General features: G+C 64.9%; 1 protein-coding gene across 4 annotated transcripts in view; it reads left to right on the forward strand.

The window, feature by feature from the left end:
• Window positions 1-14,683, forward strand: part of OGDH (oxoglutarate dehydrogenase) — a 37,945-nt gene extending 23,262 nt beyond the window's left edge. For all 4 annotated transcript variants that reach the window (XM_066983350.1, XM_066983352.1, XM_066983349.1 and 1 more), the window contains 19 exons: window positions 2,092-2,207; window positions 3,482-3,636; window positions 4,346-4,492; window positions 5,142-5,232; window positions 6,195-6,374; window positions 7,512-7,640; window positions 7,986-8,165; window positions 8,554-8,706; window positions 9,627-9,729; window positions 9,966-10,094; window positions 10,436-10,586; window positions 10,864-10,991; window positions 11,084-11,262; window positions 11,438-11,509; window positions 11,972-12,094; window positions 12,866-12,938; window positions 13,866-14,029; window positions 14,211-14,365; window positions 14,445-14,683. In XM_066983350.1, coding sequence (XP_066839451.1) covers window positions 2,092-2,207; window positions 3,482-3,636; window positions 4,346-4,492; window positions 5,142-5,232; window positions 6,195-6,374; window positions 7,512-7,640; window positions 7,986-8,165; window positions 8,554-8,706; window positions 9,627-9,729; window positions 9,966-10,094; window positions 10,436-10,586; window positions 10,864-10,991; window positions 11,084-11,262; window positions 11,438-11,509; window positions 11,972-12,094; window positions 12,866-12,938; window positions 13,866-14,029; window positions 14,211-14,365; window positions 14,445-14,565 — 2,549 coding nt within the window. In that variant the 3' untranslated portion in view covers window positions 14,566-14,683. The remainder of the gene's footprint in view (window positions 1-2,091; window positions 2,208-3,481; window positions 3,637-4,345; window positions 4,493-5,141; window positions 5,233-6,194; window positions 6,375-7,511; window positions 7,641-7,985; window positions 8,166-8,553; window positions 8,707-9,626; window positions 9,730-9,965; window positions 10,095-10,435; window positions 10,587-10,863; window positions 10,992-11,083; window positions 11,263-11,437; window positions 11,510-11,971; window positions 12,095-12,865; window positions 12,939-13,865; window positions 14,030-14,210; window positions 14,366-14,444) is intronic.
• The last annotated feature ends 208 nt before the right edge of the window (window positions 14,684-14,891 follow it).

Below are 14,891 nucleotides of genomic sequence, written 5' to 3' on the forward strand. Positions count from 1 at the left end.
AGCCTCGCTGCCCTTTTCCATACTCTGTGTTTGCATGCCTAGCTTGCTAGAGTACATGTTTTATTGTCATCATTAATTTTACGAGGCCTCAATCTCCCTGATGGGTTCAAGCCTAGCACAAATCCAAGCTGCCTTTATGCCCTGTGATACCCACGTGCTGTGTGTGTCACCTGCGCACAGCAGTGGGAAGAGGTGTGTGCAAACCCCTCTTCTGCCTCAAAAGGTTATTTATTCCATTTTGGGGTACTAAAACCGAGCCTCGTGTTTATTTGGTCGTCTCCACAAGGTGCAGCCACGAGGCTTTCGATCCCCTCCTGAACGAGCACGGACTGTGCCCTCTTTTGGCCCGGTGAAAATTTGGCAGCTCGTCCCTCGCCTTCCCCCTGCCCGACGGCGTCGCTGCTCCCGGCCGACGCGTCCCAGCCCTGCGGGGGAGCTGGAGGGCTGCAGCAAAGCAGAAGCAGAGGCAAAACCCCTGGGACCACTTGTACGGCCTGGTCTGCGGCTGCTGGGCGCTGCCTCTGCAGTCAAACACCTGCAGCCTTGTGGCGTCCTGGGCTGCGTGCTGCGACAGCCGCTGTGCCCAGACGTCGCCTTTGGATTGCTCAGCGCGGTCCAAAGCGAGCGCCAGGTTGAGCCGGTCCTGAGAAAGAGCAAGGGACGGGCTCCTTGAGGTAAAGCCCAAGAAGGGTGAGCTCTGCAGGGCTGTGACGCTGCTCCCGCAGCACGTGGCATCCCCACAGGGCTCCCAGCAGCGAGACCGCCCTGCTTCTGCCTTGCTGCACCCGTTCAGAAGGACCAGTCGGCCTCCTCCCCGTGCCTCAGTTTCCCCAAAGACAAACATGAGCTTCAGCAGGCGCAGAGGCATGTCCGAGGGCTCGTGAGTGCCGCTGCAGGGCCCGGAGTGCCCTGGTGCTGTAGCAGCAGCACGCAGGGCTTTATCTTCAGCTTCAAAATCTGGCGTTGAGGTCCTGACCCGCTCTGTGCCCTGTTCCTCCTCCTCTCCAGGAGCAGCCCAGCGCCCTGCCAGTCACCAGTGTGCTGTAAGCAGGCGCGTAGCGAGCGTGCTGGCACGTGTAATTGGGTTTTATAGAAAATGCCATCACTCAGCTGCTGCTCCCAAAGCCAGGCTGCCTGGCCAGGGGCCGCTTTCACAGCAGCACGCGACCGGCCCGCCCCGCGTGGATGGCGCTGGGGAGGCCGCGGCGGATGCAGCAGCCACGGGCTGCTCCTGGAGCCAAGGACTGGCCTGGAAAAGGAGAAGGTTCAGAGAGCAGAGCAGTTCCCCTAAAAGAGAGCAGCGGGAGCTGGGCGAGCCTCCGCTCGGGTGCCGGCACCACGAAGGAGACGGGCTGTGGTGGCGCCGAAACCGCCCCGCGGCCACGTTGGTGCCGGAGGCGAGCGGCGCTCAGCCCGCGCTCCGCGTCCCCGCGAGGCTGCGGCACCCGCCCGGCCGTGCCGGCTCGGCCCGCCCCGGCCACCCCAAATTGAAGCGAGCAGCGCCCGCCGTGCCGGCCGGCACCGCTCCCGGGTGAGCTATTCAGGAGAGTCCGTCGCAGAGCCCTCGCGCTGACGCCGTTTTCTCTCTCTTGCTTCTCTTCCTCCTCTTTCTCTCCTCGTTTGGGTCCGTCTCTTCTAACCGTTCCGTTCTCTGCTTTGACATTTTTAATTCTGAACGTCTGGTGAAATCCCCGTTTTTGCTCGATGACTCCTGTCACTCCCCCTGTTTCTTTTCTCTCTGCTCTCTTTAAAATTCATGGTGTATTTTGCGTTCTTGGGGCTACAAACTTCCTGATTCTGACCCTGGATTTTAATTACCAATTTACATGCACATATATTGCTTTGTGTTTTGTTCCCTGCATTACCTTCCGTAATAACCTTGTGCTCAATGTCTTTTGTTTAATTACTGCTTGGTTTTTATCCATATAAACCTCCTTCATGCTTATTTTTGGTTTTGTGCTGCTTTTTGTCCCCTCCCCACCTCTCCCAAACACACCTGGTTGCCGTGTGGCTGTGTCCAACGCCCCCCCCGTCCCCCTCCTTTCCTTCTCTCTCTTGCTTTCGCTTGTCCCACCCATGAAAATCCTGCAGGCTTTTACGGGCTGGATGAATCTGACCTCGACAAGGTCTTCCACTTGCCCACAACCACTTTCATCGGAGGAAACGAGTCGGCTCTTCCGCTCCGGGAAATCATCCGCCGCCTGGAGGTAAGGAGCAGGGCAGGACCCGTTGGCGGCCCGCGTCGGGCTCGGCACAGCGATGGCTTTCCGAAAGTCATTTTTTGAAAGTCTCACCCCGGGGAGAGGCTCCTGTGCCTCCTCCCGCCGCTGTTCCTGGTTAGCACGTAGCGCGCCGCTCTGCAGAGGAGGTGCGGAGCCCTCCCAGCCGTCCGCATCCTGCCTGTGGCTGCGCGTGCCAGTGCTATTCCCCTGGTACCGCCTCGAGCGCTGCTGCAGCATCCCCGTCTGCGGGCTCTGCAGTCCGGCTCCTCTCCTGGCCGCCTGTTTGAACAGACACGTTTCGAGCTTTTCAGGCTGGGCTCAGTGCTCGCCCCGCTCGTAGCAGCAGCCCCGCGGTAGCCCGGCCGGCTGTGGTCGCCTCCGGCTTCATCCTGCACTGGGGCAGCGCGCTTGGGCTGCCGCAGGCTGAGCGAGCCCCAGACAGCTTAATGCTGCCTGCACTTTGAAGCCCATCTGGTGCAGCTGGATTTGTTTTCTGCTGCTCCAGCGTAACGCAGCAGACGGTGCTGGGGGCTCCAGCCACAGCCCCGCTGCCCTTTGGGGAGCTGTGACGTGGGGCTGCAGCCTGCAGCTCCGGCAGCGGGCACCGTTCCTCCGCCAGGCGTTGTGATGTGCTCTGCCTAGTCCGAGTGCGGATGGCTCCCGGTCAGGCTGCAGTCTCTGCCGAGACAGGTTGACCTTGGAGAAGCAGAGCTGTGTAAACATCTTAGATAAGCTGCAAGGAGAGCGGGCTCCTTAATTCTGGGAGTTTTTTTTTCAGATTCTCGCCCTGCCGTAAAGAGTGGGGTCTGAAAAGGCTCCGAGTCCCTGGGTGAGGTGCTCTCCCTAACCTGTCAGCCCGCCCTTCCCCAGGGGAGTCCCCAGACTCTCACAGACAGGCAGAGAAGGACCCCAGGGTCCGGGGCTGGGTCCCTGGGGGGAGCTAACGGGTCGGATTTGTACAGAAGCACCCACTGCCCCCCTCGTGAGGATGTTCCACGCCGCATCCCGCGGCAGAACCAGTGAGGATGGGGACGGCAGCCCCAGGCTGCAGGTGCTGGGTCTGGTCCCTGCTGCCTGCTTTGGGCAGCGCTGGTGGTGCAGGGCGGCTCTTTGTCTTGCTGAGAGGCTGGAGGGGGGGGATGCCGGAGCGCCGAGCTGCGCGGGTCGATAAGATCCCGCACGTGCTGACTTGGAGGGGGGTGAGGACGTGTCGGAGCCCCTGCGGGCGTTTCAGTGGCCTTCCTCTCCTCGCGGGGCAGATGGCGTACTGCCAGCACATCGGCGTGGAGTTCATGTTCATCAACGACCTGGAGCAGTGCCAGTGGATTCGGCAGAAGTTCGAGACCCCGGGGATCATGCAGTTCACCAACGAGGAGAAGCGCACGCTGCTGGCCAGGCTGGTCCGCTCCACCAGGTACTGCGCCTCGCGCTGTGACACCCCTACCCCGCGCCTCCCGGCTCGAGGGGGCCCGGATTCCTGGATTCCTCGTCAGCCTGCCTGGTTTCACGGGCAGCACTCGTGGCAAGGACGCCTGGCCGCCCGCCGAGGCACGCTGCAGGCGAGCCGTGCCTCCTGGCTGCCCTCCGGGAGCACGCCGAGCCGCGCCGCGCCGGCTGCAGCCTCCCTGGGCAGGGTCGGCACCTTCCCCTTTGTTCCCCGGCTGCACGGGGGTTGTCAGGGGGGTTGTTTGCTCCCAGCCGCCGGGCAGCTGCCGTAGCCTGGCGGCCACCGCCTGAGTCACCTCCCCTTGACGTCATTTGTCGCGGTCCCGCCGGGCCGGGTTAGCAAAGACGATCAGCGGGGTGCCGCAGGCGGGCTGGGCTGGCAGGGCTCGCCCAGGTGCTGCTGGCACGGAGCCCGAAAGCACGGATGATGCTGGCAGAAGAGGTCCAAAAATAAGATGCCGTGCAGCGGGCTTAAGCGCAGCGCTGAGTCGGTGTTCGTGTGGGGTGGGGGAGCTCTGCGGGGGGGACCTGGGGTGAGCGGGGGGCTGTCGGGCTGCTGCGTGGTGCCTGCCGGAGCATCACCTCGTGCTGCGGCTCCCGTAAGGTCCCTGTCTCCTCTCCGGTCCTGCCGTCGGTGGGAGGCCTGGGAGTGATCGCTCTCTCACCTTGCCTTCCAGGTTTGAGGAGTTCCTCCATCGGAAATGGTCCTCGGAGAAGCGTTTTGGTCTGGAGGGCTGTGAAGTGCTGATCCCAGCCTTAAAGACCATTATCGATAAGTCGAGTGAGAAGGGAGTGGATTATGTTATCATGGGGATGCCCCACAGGTAACCTGTCCCTGTGCGCCGCGGTGCTTTGGGGACGGGGACGGGGACGGGGACGGGGACGGGGACGGGGATGGGGATGGGGATGGGGATGGGGACGGGGATGGGGATGGGGATGGGGACGGGGATGCTCCCGGGGTTCAGTGCTGCAGAATCAGGCTGGTTCTGGGCTGAGCCATCAGCTGACTGCTTGGCTCAAGGGCTCAGGCTTCATCAGCTCTCCACTGATCCCAGTGTCACTGGCTTCAGCTTATTTTTAATTCTTCTGGAGAGTGGTGAGAGGCGCAGTGCCTCGAGCAGCAGAGAACTTGCCTTAAACCGTAAGAAATGCACTCAGCACAAGGCGTGGGGCTGTCCCAGGTGCTGCTCTGCAGAGGCTGGGAGCAGCGCTGCAGAACCCGCCGTGGCTGCTCCGGGGCTTTGGCAGAAGGGGCTCAACGTGAGCAGAGTTTGAATCCAAGAGCAGGATTCGGCCTCGCTGTTCTGGGACAGCTCTCAGGATGCAGGGGGTGTGAAAATGCAGAACCCCGTCCCCTGGCTGCCCCCTGCAGCCATCCCGAGCAGCTCGGAGTGACGGGGACAGTACCGGGCTGTGCTCGCGCCGTGCTCCTCGGCTGTCTGCTGGTTGCTGACGGCGGCGTTGCTTTCGCAGAGGGCGCCTGAATGTTCTCGCCAATGTGATCAGGAAGGAGCTGGAGCAGATCTTCTGTCAGTTCGACTCCAAGCTGGAGGCTGCTGACGAGGTGAGTCTCCTCCTCTGCGCCGTTTCCGTAGCAATTTGTAGTCTGTCCCCGTTCAGCCCCTGGAGGCCGTGGCAGCGCAGCACGAGCGAGCTGGATCACACGCAGCTGGCAGCTCGCTCCGTGGTGCAGAGATTTCTCCAGCGTGCCCCAGGGCACCGCACGCCCCTGCGACCGAACCCTCGGTGCGTGACCGTCGGTGCCTGTCCCGGCCTCCGCGGCAGAGTCTGCTCCATCTCTAGTGGAGGCCGGGCTGGTAACAGCCTCTGCTGGGTGTAAAACAGCTTTGGGTAAATGAGAAGGTGCAAGGAGGGCGAGCAGCAGCAGCACGGTGTGCCTGCCCCGGCTGCTGCGGTCACCCCGACTGGCCCGGCTGCAGGGGGCTGCACCGGCGGGGCAGGAGGCAGGAGTCGGCTCGGGGCCGTGCCGCAGCCCCCTGGGACCCGTGCGGGACCCGCGGCCTCTCCAGAGGCCCTGAGGCTCCCTCCATGGTGCTGTCACTGTGTTGCACCTATGCCCCAAAGCTGCCGGCACATTCAGCCGGGATGGTTTGGCGTTTGGAAAGCTTCGTCCTGCCCTGCCCCTCAGGTGGGCTTCCAGGGTGCCCCGCGTGCCTCAGGAGCTCCTCTTGGAGAGGAAGCAAGCGGCAGCCGCTCGCCCCAGCGCTCTTGCCCGGTGCCTTGCCCAAACCCACCTCGCTTGCTTCTTCCCTGGCCCCTGGGGACTGCCCAAAACCGGGCTCGATGCCCGCCTGATGTTTGCTTGTATCTCGGTGCCTACAGCAGGCTGCTGCCGTGCCGGGTGCCAGGCCAGCTCCAGGCCGGGCAGCAGACGTGGTTTCTGGCAGCAGATCTGGTTTCTGGCAGCAAGGAGCCCTCTTTCTGCAGTCTCCAGGGCCATGCCACCCTGCCCCATCCACAAGCAGCCCCCGTTGCATGGCAGTGACTCTCCTCTCCCTCCCCCAGGGCTCCGGTGATGTGAAATACCACCTGGGGATGTACCACCGGAGGATCAACCGCGTCACCGACAGGAACATCACCCTTTCCCTGGTGGCAAACCCCTCTCACTTGGAGGCAGCCGACCCCGTTGTTCAAGGCAAGACTAAAGCGGAGCAGTTTTACTGCGGGGACACGGAAGGGAAGAAGGTAAATGGTGCCGACCCAGCTCCCTCGATGTGATTTGGCACAGACCGGGTGGGTTTGGTGGGGATCTGGTGGATCTGCACGCAGAGCAAAGCCAGGCGAAGAAGCCCGGCTGATGTTCGTTTGCCTGGATGCCCCTTCCCCTGCTGCTCCCCCATCTTTCCCCTTCTCTTTGGTGATAACTTCAGCAGGGGGTCGACCCCCCCGGGCTCCCATCGCTGCCTCCCCTCTCAGGGTGGAGGCCAGGCTCCTGGGAGGAGCAGCAGCAGAGATCTGTAGTTGGAAGGCAGCGGGTGAGCGGTGTGCCCGTTCCCGAAGGCCCCCGAGCATCAGAGCCTGGAGGCCTCAGAAGCAGCAGCTTCAGGCCGGGGGATCTGAATGTGGCTGGGTGCTCCCAGTCCTCAGGGTGGGCGAGCTGGGGCCGGGAGGGGACCCCCATGTGGGACAGCGGTGTGACACGCACCCAGATGCGAGGGCCGGCCAGCAGTGGGCTGCGGGGGGATTTATTTGGGAACGCTTTCACTGCCTGATTCATCGCAAACCTGTCTCTAACACTCCAGAAGAAGTGGAAGGGTGAGATCAAAAGTACTTCCCTTCCTCCCACGCTGTGAGGGCTGGAATATAAATAGACGAGCTCTGTCCTTGTCTGACAGGCAACGTCCTCAGCCAGCCCCCGGGTAAAATATCAAAATAAGAACTGGAGCCGCAGCGAGCTCCCTGCCCGGCCAGGCTCAGCAGCAAGCGCAGGATCTCCTGCCGGAATGCCCTCTGTCCTGGGTGAAAGCATGCACGAAAGGTGCATTTTTCTTGGCTTGTCCCAGAAAAAGGCCTTGTTTAGGGGTATTTGTGCCTGGGGACTGGACTTGCCTCCCAGCCAGTGCCCTCCGGCCACCAGCACATCCCAAATGCTGCCCCCTCGAGCATGCGGCCCCTGCGTGGGGCGTTGAGGCAGGACAGCCGATGGCCCCAGCCTTCCCCTGAAATTGCACCTGACACCCCTCCGATCCTCTGAGAAGGCCTCGGACACGCTCACGAGCTGCTCAGAGACCTTCCTGGGAAGCCCGAGGCTTGGGGGATGAGCCCTGGGCCCCTTCCTGGCGGCCACCACTGCCCACGCCTCAGCCCCACGTCGCCCCGCAGGTGATGTCCATCCTCCTGCACGGAGACGCGGCCTTCGCCGGGCAGGGAATCGTGTACGAGACGTTCCACCTGAGCGACCTGCCCTCCTACACCACGCACGGCACCGTGCACGTCGTGGTGAACAACCAGGTAAGGAGCAGATCCCCTGCTGCACGGCGGGCACGGCCCTCGCCCAGGGTTTTAATCCTGGCTTTGCTCCCCGGCCAGGCCAGGCCGCGGTGCCAGGGCAGCAGGAGGTGCCTGGGGCCGTGCTCCCCGGTGCCAGCTGAGGACGGGGCCGGGGGAAGCCCTGGCTCAGCAGCAGCTGCCGAGCTTGGCCTGGCACCGCCCGCATTCACCTGGCGCTGCCCGAGCCGATGAAACGCGCCTGGCCCGGGGCCCGGGGGCTTCCCTCGCGAGCAGCGATCTGCTCGAGGGAACGAGGCTTTCCAAATCCTCACCGCTCCGTCCCCTGTCCCCGCTGGCCCGCTGCAGATCGGGTTCACCACGGACCCCCGCATGGCCCGCTCCTCGCCGTACCCCACGGACGTGGCCCGCGTGGTGAACGCGCCCATCTTCCACGTCAACGCCGACGACCCGGAGGCCGTGGTGTACGTGTGTAACGTGGCAGCGGAGTGGCGGAGCACCTTCCATAAGGACGTGGTCGTGGATTTGGTAAGAAATGAGGAACGTGGCGCGAGGCTCTCCCGTAAAGCTGTCCCTGCTGCGGAGTTCCTGGGTGCTCACTAAATGCCTCTCGGGGTGTGGGTTCTGGAAGCTGGGGTTTCTCCTGGGGGCTTTTCCAGCCTTTTTGACCTGTTCACTTTGAGGGGAGGGAAAGAGAGGATGAAAGCAAGGTAATGAAGATGTAATAGCACCTGGAGAGGAAAAGCTGTCTCTGGCTGTGCGGGGCCTGCCCTCCCGTCTCCCTGCGTTAAGGAGGACAGAGCCGGTCCCTGCCGGGCTGGTTTCGACTCTTCCCAGCACAGAGCCAGGTAACCGGCCGCCTCCTGAGCCGCACGTTGCAGGCAGCTGCTTTCAAAGGCTCCTTCCCTCCCGGCAGGTGTGTTACAGGCGCAACGGGCACAATGAGATGGATGAGCCCATGTTCACGCAGCCCCTGATGTACAAACAGATCCGGAAGCAGAAGCCGGTGCTGCAGAAATACGCGGAGCTGTTAATTTCACAGGGGGTGGTAAATCAGCCGGAGTACGAGGTACTGTCACCGGGGGCCCGGGCGGAGAACCGCAGGCGGCAACTCCCCAGGGCTGGGCAGCGCCGCGGGCTGAAGGATGGGGGGCAGGAGGAGCTGGCAGCACGCAGCCCCTGCGTGACAGCAGAGGGTGCTGCCGTCTTTGCGGCGGAAAGGTTTCTTGGTCCGGGGGGACACGGGGAGGGCTGGGGCATCCCAACGCCACGCGGGGACCTGCTGCAGCGCCTGGCTAGCTCGGGAGGCAGGGGACAGTTGGGCGTCCGAGCAGACCCTAGACCTGCCCCAGCTGCTGCGCTGTCCTGTGTGAAGCCAGGAGCACCAGAGCCCTTTGAAGCCCCTTTTTTGGTTCAGACCTGGGGGTGACAGACCTTCGGGGCCCATTTCTGCTCGCGCTCGTCACCTAAAGGTGGCAGAGCTGTGCTACGCTTGGGCGAGCGCCCGCAGCAGCTGGGTCAGGAGCAGAGGCTTGTCCTTGGACTGTGCCAGCCCCGAGCGGTGCAGGAACATCTCGTTCACCAATTGCCCCTTGGTCGCTGCAGCACAGCCCGTGTGGTGCCGGGAGGCGGTGGCAGGACCTGCGGGAGCGCTGTGCCTCGTGTGCTCTGCAGCAGGCTCCCTGCACGGCTCCGCCTGGCCCCGGGGACTCTCAGCCCTGCTTTGCAGCACCACGAGCTGAACGCGAGCTGTCGGTTCAGCAGAGATGTTCCCGGGGGCATGGGGCTCTCCTGCAGCAGTTCTGTGCTCCGAGGCTGAGCTGCAGGGCCCGGGGGTCCACCAGTTGCGGGGGATTTATTGTGCCCTGCTTCAGGGACCAGCTGTGCCCCCCAGAACCCTTGCAAGCTTGTGCTGAGGCCCCCAGGCTCGGCACCCTTATTCAGAGCCTCCTCCCCAACGCTTCTTCGCCTTGTCGTTCTGCCTCTCAGGAGGAAATTGCCAAGTATGATAAGATATGCGAGGAGGCCCATGCAAGATCCAAGGATGAGAAGATATTGCACATCAAGCACTGGCTGGACTCACCCTGGCCTGGTAAGTCGCTAGCAACTTTTTGGAGGTCCCCGGCAAGTAGCCTGGCTCCTCCACAGCCAGCTGGGGCTCCTGGTGCCGCGACAGCTGTGTGTTAGTAAACGTGCCCTGGTGGGGCGACGGGAGGGTGCTCTCTGCTGCCGGCGTCCTCGCTGCTCTTGGGGGTGCTCGTGAGCAGAGCTCTCTGCGTGGAGCCGGGCACGGCCCCGCAGCGCTGTGGATCGCTCCCCCTGCCGCAGGTTTCTTCACTCTGGACGGCCAGCCCCGCAGCATGACCTGCCCTTCCACCGGCCTGAACGAGGAGGACTTGACGCACATCGGCCAAGTGGCCAGCTCCGTGCCGGTGGAGGATTTCACTATCCACGGAGGTAGGGGCGTGCTGCAGCTGTGCCGGGCTGTGCGCTTCCAGAGGAGGAGATGTGGGTGAGGGCTGGAACAACGCCTGGAAGGAGGGGGGCTGTTACAGCACTGAGACTCGCTTATTTGTGGCACCGTGAATCAGTTCACAAGGGAGCTGTGGTTAAGGGACCGAGGAGCAGCTCCTCCTCGGAGCTGATCCTTCCCCGCAGTCCTGCTTCCTCGTCCCTGTGCCTCCCTCCAGCACAGGCACGTCCTCCACCCGAGGCGTTTGCAGTTTCCCAGTCCGCGGGCGGGCTGTGGGACAGGCGCCTTGTCACCGAGCGCCCTCCTGCATCTTCTGTCCCCGCAGGTTTGAGCCGTATTCTGAAAACCCGCGGGGAGATGGTGAAGAACAGGACTGTGGACTGGGCCCTGGCAGAGTACATGGCGTTCGGCTCCCTCCTCAAAGAGGGCATCCACATCCGCCTGAGCGGCCAGGACGTCGAGAGGGGGACGTTCAGGTAAAGCAGCGCGTTGGCTCCGCTCAGCCCCACCAGGCGATCGCAGCCTTCTGGAAGCGATCCGAAGTGACGCGGTCTTTGCCCTGTTTTTTTTTGTTTTTGTGGGTGGGTTTTTTTGGCCATTCTGGGCCCTCGTTGGCAAAAGGAGTCCAGGAGAGCGCATCGAGCAGCTGGTGCCATGAGCCGGGAAGGGGAAATTGGCTGGCATAGAGCCCCGATGAGGCAGCAGCTTGTGTGTGGCGGGGTGATGACAGAGACGTGCTTTCCTCTCTTCCAGCCATCGCCACCACGTCCTGCACGACCAGAACGTGGACAAGAGGACCTGCATCCCCATGAACCACCTGTGGCCCAACCAGGCCCCCTACACCGTGTGCAACAGCTCCCTGTCCGAGTACGGCGTCCTCGGTGAGTGGGGGGCTCCGCGACCGCCCTGGGATGAGGAGGCATGGGGGCTCTGGGAAGAAAATCTCCTCCTCCTCCTCCTCTTCTTCCCGCAGGCTTCGAGCTGGGCTTTGCCATGGCCAGCCCCAACGCCCTGGTGCTTTGGGAGGCCCAGTTCGGGGACTTCCACAACACCGCCCAGTGCATAATCGACCAGTTCATCTGTCCTGGGCAGGCCAAGTGGGTGAGGCAGAACGGCATCGTCCTGCTGCTTCCCCACGGCATGGAGGGCATGGTGAGGACCTGGGCACCCCGAGGTGCTGGGTGCGAGGCAGAGCGGAGGGCGAGGGTGCTGCGTGCTCTGCAGCACCCGGTGCGGCTGCCTGCCCTCTGCGGTGGCCGGGGCCAGGCGGCGGGGACTCAGCTGCTCATGCCCTGCCTTCACTCCCTCCGTTTCCCTTGGCCTGCAGGGTCCTGAGCACTCGTCCGCCCGCCCGGAGCGATTCTTGCAGATGTGCAACGACGATCCCGACGTCTTCCCTGTGAGTGGCGGCCGTGCCGAGCTCAGCCCGGCCCTCCTGCTCGCCCCTCATGGGGCCCTCGCTGTGCCCTGGATCTGCCTTAACACTCGTGGGAGGGAGCAGCCCCCGGGGGGGCTCTGGGTGGCATTTTGGTCGGGGCTCCCTGCGCTGCAGCTGGCAGCGCTCGGCAGAGGGGCTGCACCCGGTGCCAAGGCTTGCAGCCACGCTGCCTCTGCGCCTGCTGCGTCCCCAAAAGTGCTGTGACACGTTGGGGAGGGAGTTCCTGGCTGCCCCAGGGCACAAATATGCAGCCTGCCCAGGTGCTGCGGGCTCTGTGTGCTGTGGGGGGAGTGGGACGGGGCAGAAGGGGGGCGAGAGGAGAGGCAGGGGCTGCGTGCCGCCGGCCTTCCAGCCGGCTGGAGCGCTGGGGCTAAGAGGCACTCGTGTTTCTGGAAACCCTCCGAACTGTGCTTGTCGAGGCAGAAACTGGACGACTTTGACGTGCGCCAGCTGTACGACTGCAACTGGATCGTCGTGAACTGCTCCACTCCAGCCAACTTCTTCCACGTCCTCCGGCGCCAGATCCTCCTGCCCTTCCGCAAGCCGGTCAGTACCAGCAGGCCTGCGCCCAGCCGAGCCCGCCTGCGCTTTCTGCTCCGCTTCACCCGGCTGGAAGCCAGGGCACGGCGGCCCCGGGTCCGTGCAGCAAACCGGCCTCGGGGCAGCAAACGTGGGCAGAGCGCGGCCAGCAGCGAGGCGGAGCGGGTAACACAGGAAGCGCTGGGAGCTGCTGGCGGGGCCGCTCCCCGCAGAGGGGCGAGCTCCCGGTTTAAAATCCCGGCTGTCCTCGGGAGGACGGAGCAGCCCGTCTGCTCTCGTGCCCTGCGTGTCACCGCGTACCCACGGCCAGGCGAGCAGGCAGCCTGGGTGCAGGCCAGCAAGGAGCAAGGACCTCGTGGTGCTGGGGTTGCCCCGGTACAGGACGTGCTGCGAGCCGGTCCCCGCAGGCTGGGGCGGCCGCGAGCCCTTCCAGCACTCGGTGGGCAGGGCAGAGATGTCAGGGCCGGGGGCACTGACAAATAATCCGGTCCAGCCTTCACCTCCCGGCACTGCGGCTGCGGCCGCGCGGGGGAGGCAGGTCCCTGGCAGCGCTGCAGCCTCTTCCCAGGGGAAATCCAGGCTGGGAAAGCAGGTGGGGGGAGGCAGCGCTGAGCCTCCTGCAGCGCGGCAGCGAGCGAGGAGCAAATCTCTGCTGGCAGCTCCCGGTCAGAGGCAGGGGGAGGCGGGCAGGACGGGCAGACTCTGCTGTTTGTTGGCAGGGGAGGCGGTTCTGGCGCCGCTGACTGCCTCGCTCTGCCTCTTCTCCTTCCCCTGCAGCTGATAATCTTCACTCCAAAGTCGCTGCTGCGCCACCCCGAAGCTCGCTCCAGCTTCGATGACATGCTGCCAGGTACGAGGAGCGCGGAGCTGTTTGTCTGCCCGCACGCCGCGCTGCGGGATGAAGGGTGAAGGGCAGGCGCTGGCTTGGGGTAAAGTCCGCCTGGCAGCAGCCTCCCCCCGCGGCTCCCGGCCAGCTTTTCTGCCTGAGGCCGAGCGGGGCTCACGCCAGCAGAGGCTGGGGTCCGCCGTGCCCGGAGGAAGCCCCGCTCCTGGCTCCGCAGGGCAGGGGCAGCGCTCACCGGAGCCGAGCTCAGGGTGCGCCGGGCCGCGGCCGTGCTCTGAGCTAATTGGAGCCTCCCGTCATTAACGCCATCATTTACGCCGTGGCTGGCGCCCCGGGGCGAGCTGCTGGCTCCGCCGGTTCCTCGCATGCGGCTGCAGCAGCTCGCGAGGGTTTCCAGCACCTCCCGAGCCCGTCGGAGCAGCGGGGCTCTCTGTGCAGCGAGGAAGACCCCCGGCTCGGCTTCCCGAGCCACCACCTCCATCCGGCTTAATCCCTGCCCTCACATCCCTGGGGACGTGGCGAAATAGGGCCGGGGGTGGGTTACGGCCGGCCTTCGCCACCTTTCTGCAGGCGTGAGCCGTGTTGGGTCCCACACTGAGGTCCTGCCCTGCAGGCTCACGTTGACCCCAAGCCTCCGCAGCCTCCCTGACCGCGCTCCCCCCCCACCCCGGCACCCGGAGCCGCTTTTCCCAGCCCTGGAGATAAGCGGCCGCCGGGCGGCTCCTCCCCGCATTCGTGCCTCAATCTCCCTTCTCCTTTCTGGTTGAGCCACCTGGCTTCGCGGACTTCCCGGGGCCTCCCTTAACCAGCTGCGCCCTGCCGGTGCCGGCGCAGGGGCTGCGGCCCCCCTACGGCATCGCCGCGCCGCCCTCCTGGCGCAGCCGGTGCTGGCGCGCTGCCCGTGCCGCTGATGGTGGCGTCGTGTCCTCGCAGGCACCCATTTCCTCCGCGTCATCCCCGACAGCGGCCCCGCAGCCCAGAACCCCGGGAACGTCAAGCGGGTGCTGTTCTGCACCGGCAAGGTGTACTACGACCTGACGCGGGAGCGCAAGGCCCGGCAGATGGAGGCCGACGTGGCCATCACCAGGGTGGAGCAGGTGAGCCCCCCCCCCCCCCCGGCCTCCCCGGGGACCGCAGCCGCGCTCTGCCCAAGGAGCGAGGTCCGGCGGCCTCCGGGCTGGGGCGTGAGCAGCAGGAGGAGGTGGGAGGCCGGGGCCTGGCCGTGCCGGTGGTCCCGGCTGCGGCCCCCTCCTCATTTCTCCCTCTGCCCCTCCGCAGCTGTCCCCGTTCCCCTTCGACCTCCTGCAGAAGGAGGCGCAGAAGTACCCCAACGCCGAGCTGGTGTGGTGCCAGGAGGAGCACAAGAACCAGGGCTACTACGACTACGTCAAGCCCCGGCTGCGCACCACCATCAACCGCGCCAAGCCCGTGTGGTAAGGAGCGGGGCCGGGGCCTCGCCGTGCCGGGGGGGCTGCCCGCGTCCCCCTGACCCCGCCGCCGCCTCCTCCGCAGGTACGCGGGGAGGGAGCCGGCCGCTGCCCCCGCCACGGGCAACAAGAAGACGCACCTGACGGAGCTGCAGCGCCTGCTGGACACAGCCTTCAACCTGGACGCCTTCAAGGACCTGGCCTGAGCCCCCCCCCCGCGCGGCCGCAGCAGCATGCTCCCGGCGCCGTCTGTCCGTCTGTCCGTCTGTCTGTCCCTCGCTCGCCTCCCGTCTCCGTCCTTAACTACAGACCTTGGAAACTGAACGCCCGGCGCCTCCGCTCCTTGTCCGTCCGCCGCGCCGGGGGGAGAGGGGCTGCGACCCCCCCGCGGCCCTGGGGAGTGCTGGGGGGGGGATTTGGGGGCTCCGTCCTCACGGAGCCCCCCCAGGGCCGGGGGTCGGGTTCTGGCTGTGGGGTGCGCGGCGCAACAGCGGCTCCCTCCCTGTCCCAGTTCCTCCCAGTCCCTCCCAGT

The sequence above is a fragment of the Anser cygnoides genome, chromosome 26 (assembly GCF_040182565.1).
Source record: "Anser cygnoides isolate HZ-2024a breed goose chromosome 26, Taihu_goose_T2T_genome, whole genome shotgun sequence".
Classification (NCBI taxonomy): Eukaryota; Metazoa; Chordata; class Aves; order Anseriformes; family Anatidae; genus Anser; species Anser cygnoides.